The 9,196-nt window shown below is 41.6% G+C and overlaps 1 protein-coding gene across 1 annotated transcript in view; it reads right to left on the reverse strand.

The window, feature by feature from the left end:
* Nucleotides 1-8,336, reverse strand: part of dock10 (dedicator of cytokinesis 10) — a 69,439-nt gene extending 61,103 nt beyond the window's left edge. Inside the window, exon 1 of the mRNA XM_078246201.1 lies at nucleotides 8,067-8,336. Within this exon, the coding sequence (XP_078102327.1) occupies nucleotides 8,067-8,174 (108 nt within the window). The 5' untranslated portion in view covers nucleotides 8,175-8,336. The remainder of the gene's footprint in view (nucleotides 1-8,066) is intronic.
* Between the last annotated feature and the right edge of the window lie 860 nt (nucleotides 8,337-9,196).

The following is a 9,196-nucleotide window of genomic DNA, read 5'->3' on the forward strand; positions in this document are numbered from 1 at the left end:
TGGGAGACTAGACTAATTACTGGTAATCTAACTGGTTTCTCTCCTCTGGGACAATTGATTTTCAGCATTATCAGTTTGACTAAGTCGCATGAGACGGCCATATTAGTTGGTGTTACATGCTGCCAGCTAGCGTGACAGCTCTCTTTCTGAAACAGAGCAGCAGCCCACTGTGGTCAAATCAAGATAAAACCACGCTGCAAACCATCCATGCTACAAACCCATATGCATGCTACAATACTTTTACGCAAAGCCAAAATGTTTTTTTTTTTTTAGAACAACCACAAGCACCACACAGGCACACACATACAGACAGACAGGCATATTAGGCTGATATACATGCATGCTGGCAGGTCAGCAGTTGTGCACAATGCATCCCAGGCAGTCGACACGATGTGTCATGAGGAGAGAGCGGAGTCAGACTGACAGCATGTGCCCCCAATGACCACATACACCAGCAACACATCACATCACTGGGGCGCGCTGGGTAGGGAGGTGCCCCCCACCAACAAACGACTACTCCACACTGTGACACACATTTCAGCTCCAGACAGACAGACATGCCCAGTAGTGGTATTTCACTAGAAGAACAGAAACATACATACAGAACATGACTAGTATAAGCCCAGAAGACAGAGAAATTAAGGCTGATGTATATAGATTAATAGGAAGTAGAGAACATTATACTAATGTAATGAGACAAGTCAATAACAGCCCTATTCCCAGAGAGAAGAAAGGAAAGGAGACACTTAACAAATCTACAGAAATATCCCATCTTCCTTTATTTCAGAACCAGACTAATATTTATTACCAAAATAAGTTTTTACTTGCATGGAATTTGCATAGGTGTATTTGGTACATATAATAAACATATTAAAAAAGGAAGAAACAAGACGAATTCCCCAAAGTGTAAATTGAGATGACTTACATAACAATTGGCATAAAGCATGCGAGTGAGTGAAACATAAAAAAGACAAGTTAAAGGAAGGCCAATGAAATATTAACACCACGAAGCTATGGGTCATATATAAAACATGTAAGAAATGCACTTGAAGTTGAACCTTCTTTCTATATGCTGCGGTGTGAGTGTGCTTTCTATATGTGGTCACTTTTTAGTGTTAAGGCGAAAGAACACACACTGCTCTCTGGCGAGGAGAGCATGCACATGAGCATGGAGGTGAACCGCATTGGTAAAGGACCAAAGGGTTTTGCATGTTTAAGCCCATTAACTCTAAGTCACATTTATTCACCGTCAGCCAGTTTCCAAAGCACTACATTCGTTTTAGAGTGATTTCTTTTTACCTTCCCGGCAGTTCTTAGAGCAGACATTGCTGACAGAATTATTAGAATGATCTAACTATCTAACTAACTAACAGAATGATCTTAACTGAACTTAATTATACCTCAGCCCTTTGGCCATAACTCAACAGTTCATACACTAATTGTGACACAATTCCGCACAAATGTCTGGTAAGATAAAAATGAGGAAGTGATGACATTTAATACCAAAAAGGTCAGCTTTACTGTGACATCATAATGTTCTGCAAAAATGCTTTACTGGCCAGTATTCAACACCATAACTCATCATAACTCAGATTGTGACCATATTTCACATTTGGTCAGATACTGAATTGGTGACACTAATCTTGGGTGCCCACTGCCCACCTTGAAACTGTGGTGATTGTATAGATCTTCAGTGCTGCCGGGTTGAAGATGTGTGTGAAGAATCCATGTTTCGGTAAAACATACACTTAATACCTTTTATTAAATACCTTCAAAGTCTTCGCTACATGTATTACACAAGTCTGGACAGACATGGATGTACACTCACCTAAAGGATTATTAGGAACACCTGTAAGATTTCTCGTTAATGCAATTATCTAATCAACCAATCACACGGAAGCTGCTTCAATGCATTCTAGTCTAGACAATCTCCTGAACTCCAAACTGAATGTCAGAATGGGAACGAAAGGTGATCTAAGCAACTTTGAGCGTGGCATGGTTGTTGGTACCGGACGGGCTGGTCTGAGTATTTCACAATCTGCTCAGTTACTGGGATTTTCATGCACAACCATTTCTAGGGTTTACAAAGAATGGTCTGAAAAAGGAAAAGCATCCAGTATGTGGCAGTCCTGTGGGCGAAAATGCCTTGTTGATGCTAGAGGTCAGAGGAGAATGGGCCGACTGATTCCAGCTGATAGAAGATCAACTTTGACTCAAATAACCACTCGTTACAACCGAGGGTATGCAGCAAAGCATTTGTGAAGCCACAACACGAACAACGTTGAGGCGGATGGGCTACACCAGCAGAAGACCCCACCGGGTACCACTCATTTCCACTAAAAATAGGAAAATGAGGCTACAATTTGCACGAGCTCACCAAAATTGGACAGTTGAAGACTGTAAAAATGTTGCCTGGTCTGATGAGTCTCGATTTCTCTTGAGACATTTAGATGGTAGAGTCATAATTTGGCGTAAACAGAATAAGAACATGGATCCGTCATGCCTTGTTACCACTGGGCAAGCTGGTGGTGGTGGTGTAATGGTGTGGGGAATGTTTTCTTGGCACACTTTAGGCCCCTTAGTACCAATTGGGCATCGTTTAAATGCCACAGCCTACCTGAGCATTGTTCTGACCATGTCCATCCTTTCATGACCACCATGTACCCATTCTCTGATGGCTACTTCCAGCAGGATAATGCACAAAGTGTCACAAAGCTCGAATCATTTCAAATTGGTTTCTTGAACATGACAATGAGTTCACTTAGTACTTAAATGGCCCCCATAGTCACCATATCTCAACCCAATAGAACATCTTTGGGGTGTGGTGGAACGGGAGCGTCGTGCCCTGGATGTGCATCCCACAAATCTCCATCAACTGCAAGATGCTATCCTATCAATATGGGCCAACATTTCTAAAGAATGCTTCCAGCACCTTGTTAAATCAATGCCACGAAGGATTAACGTACGATATAAAACATTTTTAAAAATTGCGGAGACTTGAAATAGCCAATGGCAGTAAACAGTCAGTAGCACTATAAAAAATCCTAAATTGATTTGTAGTTATTAAGCTGAATCAGGAAAAAAAAACTGGTACAATGATAACACACACTTGATACCTTCACATTATGGGATTACAGTTCCAGCTCTATGACTGGACAACAGACACTGGTTTGTAACTAAATGGAAAATTCCCAATAAATGCCTGGAGCCTGGGATTGGGCACCAAAAATAGTCAATATGTGATCAAGCGTGAAGCTAGTACCATAAGGGCACCAAGGATGCCAAGTGCAAGATGTGGCATTAGCTGGTGCCAAAGGAAAGACAGGACAATGATAGTATAGCACCAAACATTGGGATACCATGTGGAAAATGCATGAGCAATGCATATGGCCTTAAGCAACGAGTGAGGGTGACTGCATACAAGCAACACTATGCTACTGGGCAAATAAACTCTGAGCTACAGTGGGATGCCAGGGTGGGTATGTTGGCCCTAATCTCTGGCTGTGTGGTGAGTGTGGCCGGCATCCTCGAGGCATGGTATGACATGTGGTTCATCCCAGCAGGCAGCCAGAGTCACAACAAGAATGGCACTTGTGTCTACACTGCTATGCTGCTCACTTTAGCTGAGAGTCCTAATAAACACTCACTCTCTGGTGCCAATAATGAGCAGTTATGGGTCTAAAATACTGTTAATTTTGTTGGTAATGTGATGTAAATTCTACACTTCAGACATGATTGATACAAATCCTGCTTCATTATCTTATATATTTAACATATGCTTGATATTTCAATGTAGTTTTATATCTAATTCCATTGTTTTTTTTGTTGTCCAGCAGCTCAGAGCCAGACAGAGGCCAGAAAAGATGTAATGGAAAAGATCTCATGGTCACTGAAGCAACAAACTGTAGCTTTAAAAACTAAAGAAACTCAACCACCATTACATCCTTCATTCTTGTATCTATTTACCCGTCCATGCTCTCTGCATATTTGGGGATGGGTGGGCTGACCACTATAAGAAACAGTGAAGTAGTCAGAAAGCAGTGATTGCTTTCACAGAGCACTTCATCAGAGGAAAATGCAGCATGCACCAGTGGGATTTACCAGGTATCATGTACGCTATACTCATGATCCCATACACACACACACACACACACACACACACACACACACACACTCAGATCTAACCTGACTGAGGACCCATGCAGAGCAGTGGAATGGTAAGAAATACATAGGAAGACAGTGTTAGAAGTAGGGCTGGACGATATTTTGTTTCATCGTCTACATCGCGATGTGCGCATGCGCGATAGTCACATCGCAGGACGTTGCGATGTTGACGCTACAACTTCTTTGCTGCTTGATAAAAAAAGTAAACTTTCACAGTTCTCCTTTTCCATGATTGTTACCGGCCGACCCTTCCCCTTTAAGACAGGTGGTCATGTGACGTAACGTTAGTCCGACGGTGGGAAATGAGGCTCTCCAGTGTGTAGAAAAGTACCGTAAGCGGCAGCTGCCGCCGACACAGTGATGCACATGCTTTTCCATGGGTAGTGAAGCTACGGTAGTCAGTGTTTTATGTTCACTGCAAAGACAAACTAAATCACCTGATTAATGCAACGTAATCACGACATATCACGGCCATTTTTGACCGCAGAAAGCTGCAACTAACCAGGCTAAAGCTAACATAGTTAGCCTAAAGAAACAAGGCGTCTGTCCCAACTAACGTTATGGTTCGGAGCTGCGACGCTGGAAACGTAACACTAATCTACAACAGCAGTCTGTTTCTGATATAACGTCATTTACACTGATTTAAGTGCTCTTGGATACACAGTTTGTTGCAAGAGTGTGACATGCAGGCTCTACATGCACAGCAAACCAACAATCATGATCAATTTTAATCAATTTATCAAACAACCAAAGCAGGCCCCGCTAGTCGACCACAACCTGACATTTAGAGGAAGCAACATGCATTATTAATATCATTCACTTTAGCCTGGATTGATATTATGTGAATACAATAGTGTCATGTCAGTCAAACAGTGTATTTCTTCCTAATTTCTCTCTCCAAAATCATTTCAGAAGAGTAATCACAGCGCTTACTTGCTTTGGTTTTTGTAAAGCATTAAAGTTCAACAAAGACTGGTTCACATAAGAAAATTTCCTTTTTCCTTTTTATTTTCTTTGTAGATGCACTCCCCTACAAAATCACCCCAGTAGTTGAGAATGATTTAGTATTTCTAAATAGGGCTATTTATGTCCTCTTTTTTTCATATCGCAATACATATCGCAGGGGGAAAAAAATATCGCAATGTAAGTTTTTTCCAATATCGTGCAGGCCTAGTTAGAAGCAACTCCAATATAGAAAGTCTGAAACATTGAAGGCATGGAGAGATTCGGGGGGTGAGGTTAAGTGAATGAGGAAAAAACTGGCTACTATAAAAAAAAAAAAAAAGAGAGAGAGGGTCAGAGAGAGAGAAAGAGGCTCACGCTTCATTGAATGTTATGCCATAGGGCCTGATTCTGCTGACCTGGTTTCTTTCACCAACAAAGGCCATATAATAACACACTCTGACAAAAAACGTCCACACACATGCACTAAAACTAAACTAAACTAAACCTGTGCACACACGTGTACTCTACTATCTAGTCTCTCTCTCTCTCTCTCTCTCTCTCTCTCTCTCTCTCTCTCTCTCTCTCTCTTCATCCATCAGTAGATAGAATGCCTTGAAATAATTTATGGATTTCTTCCATCTTTAGAGACATTGGCTTTTTCAACATATAGGAAGGAGCAGAAACTAACCAGTCAGTCTTTGCACATTCTGATGTAAATCAAAGAAACAAGTTGTTTCCTTTTCAGTTTTCACCTTTAAGAAAAACAACTTCAGACTTTTTTTATGAATTGGTTAGGTGTTCTGGTCAGTAGGTGTTATACATATGGCCGCCCCTAATTCAGCATGTATTTAATCCACCAATTTTTTTTTTTTATATAGAGCCAAGAGTATTAATGATCCTAAGTTATTAAGTCACTTTTGAAGCAAAACTCATGAGCATTTGTGCAGAACTGGTACCTGTAGCAATACATCTGGAGCATCAGACTTTGTAGAGTTGCATTCTCTGCATACACAACCCAACATCCACATGTCCCACAACTAAATACTGTACACCTTTTGCACAGCAAAATGTGTACTTATCATGGCAGGAAAATCACAGGTGTAACTAATACCATGCACAATACCAGGAACCTAAAACTGAAGCAGATAAATGAAATTAAGCCATCATTAAATTTATTTTTTAAACCTGTGTTTTCTACTGTTACATGTCAAAATGCCTTCTATGAAATAGGCCTATACAGCTCAATTACATGTGGATTGTACACCACAAATAAATGGGGGCTTAAATGTCTTGATTAGCATAACTGCTTATGCTTAATACTGTACAACATGGTTATAATGGAGGGACATGAGGCAACTGAAGTTCCTCTTGTTTTCTGGCTGTACATGTTCTCATGCACTCAGTGACTATCTCTCTCCATTTATCTCCTGTATATCTCTCACTCCTTTTTGTTTTTTAAACTAGTCATTTTCTTTGTTTAGAAACTACAGACTCAATGTTTGACTTCAGTTGTAGTGCTTTAGGCAAGGCAATGGAGCTCAGTGTGTTATTTCTGCAGTGCAATGCGTGTATCAGTGTCCTAAACGATACCAACACAAGGTGACCCACCAGTCAATTTCTACAACCAATAAGGGAATCAATGTTCTGGTGTACTCTATTTTGCGACATGACAAATGCATACTGACTGTAAACTTGTACTCTTACGGCTCATGCTATTCTGTTGTATTTTGCTCTCTTTAGCTGACCCCCTGTCAGTGGTAACATCTGGCTGCTCATGGAAAAATTGTATTTTCCAGTGGAAAAAGCAAGGTTTCAATCATTCAATTATTTTCCATTTTAATCCTGTCTTCTGCCATGCACCCCAGTAATATTACATTTTCCCTCTTTATTCCAATCAATTTTCACTGTGCTCTGTTAAGCATGTGTCCCACTGACACACTAACACCAGAGTGACGAGGATGCAGAGAATAGCAGCAAAGAGACTCGAGTGGAGTGACCTTTCTCTATGCTAATCTCTACAGCATGGACACACACACACACACACACACACACACACACACACACACACACACACACACACACACACACACACAAAACGTGAGGTAGAGGATTTGTCCTCTGCCAGATGAATCAAAAGGGCATCATCAAAACACAAATCCTTCTCCTTGTGTGTGTGTGTGTGTGTGTGTGTGTGTGTGTGTGTGTGTGTGTGTGTGTGTGTGTGTGTGTGTGGCTGTTTTTTCCTAGACGACCCCTCCTCCCACTATCTTAAGTGTCAATCAGAGCCTCTCATTATAAAGCGTGACACACCCACGGAGCATACATTTCACAACTCACGATATTAAAATAGCCTGATCATAGAATTCGTCGTAAATCAAGACCGGAGGTCGAATTCACTTCCCTCTCTTTCCCTTCTCTGTTCCTCCCTCCATGTTTCTGTGCACAGCTGGGCAGATGTAAACCGCTGCCTGTCATGCCGCATCCCACTATCCTACTACCAAGCCATTTACTGCATTCCATTCACTCCAGCCCGCCACACTGAAATAAACTCCAACCCACAAGGGAATACGATAGGCTCTACGACTTAATAGCCACATTGCCAGCCAATAAGCGCGTTCAATAGTGGAAAGAAATGTGGCGATTGTTGCAACTAGTGAGCATTGTCCATTTAAACGTATTGAATTGTCCCCCCTGCAGGATCAATAGACAGAGGTTGAACAGCGGTGCTGCACTGTAAAGAAAGATGCAACATGAATGCCAATGTCAGATCTGCCAGAGCTACGGTGCAGTGGTGCGGTTAGAGGCTGGAACAGAGATGATGAGACCAAATCTAATTCACTTGCAGATGTAAAGCTTTGGTGGCGGAGCTCAGAGCTGTAAAAGCTTCGGGCCCACAGGTGGTGATACATGTTTCACTACCACCATGTTTTTACAATTCATTCGGGTCTACTACTCACCGTCACTGCGGAGTGTCTGACTGCGTTGCACGCCGTCTGCCGTATCTCCGCCGCGGTCCCCGGTTTCAGCAGGTTCTTGGTGAATCTCCGGGTCGATTCGGCTGCCATCTCCTCATCTGAGCGGTCACCGAACACAATTCAGCCTGGTAATTTCTTCTACAGTCAGACCGAACTGGCCCTCGCTTCTAACATGAGCCGACAGAGCTGTGTTTACACACACATACGCACACACGCCGTTCAATCCACACACGCAGAGCGCGGAGTGCAGAGAGGATGTCTGTGCGCCGAAATTGATGTCAATCGAACTCTAAAACACTACTTCCGGTTGTGACTTTCGAATTAAAACATCCTTGGCGAACCCTAGCCAGATGCACACTTGACTGAGAGTGGTGCATTTATTTCGAAGGCTAAAAGCACCAAAATGCACTGTGGTTATAATCTCGTTTTTATTTAATTTTACTCGTGAAAAGAAACTATTTTCACACTAGCATACCGCAACTGAATTCGAATTTCAATTCATCCTAATTAATGTATGTTTTAGATCTTTTTTTTTTTACATATAGCCTGCTAAAATTGAACCCATGCACAATGCAAATCTGCAGCCTGATCCATTCAGGATTCAACAGTAGCCTAGCAGTTTAACTGCCAACATTGATTTGACCAGGAGTATTTGAGCCTAAACAGTAGCCTACTGTATCATGCATCTCAAGGAGAGCTCTGAAATGTCAACTACTTATCAGCAGTCCAGTCACGACCAAGGAAAGATGCATGGAGCAGCATTTACAGTTGGTTAGAAGATGTGGGAGACAACAGCGACACATGGTGGGACGAAATGGTTAAAACATTTTGAAATAGACAGCATCATCTCAGTGAGCTGCTGCAACCTAGAGAGGTCGACGACCTACTGCAGGAATATCAGTTTGTTTAACAGCATCCGTTTGCAACTGGCATTTGACGTGAGTTATTTAATGAAGATACTGCTCAATAGATTCACAAAACACCTGACTCTGCTGTCAAAATCAAACAACGCTTTCAGATCATACACATAGCCAGTCAATAACTTAACACTACAGAGCATTCATTACACATTACCTAAAAAAGAAAAAGAAAAAAATGTTTATTTTATATAG

Source organism: Sander vitreus, chromosome 3 (assembly GCF_031162955.1).
Source record: "Sander vitreus isolate 19-12246 chromosome 3, sanVit1, whole genome shotgun sequence".
NCBI lineage: Eukaryota > Metazoa > Chordata > Actinopteri > Perciformes > Percidae > Sander > Sander vitreus.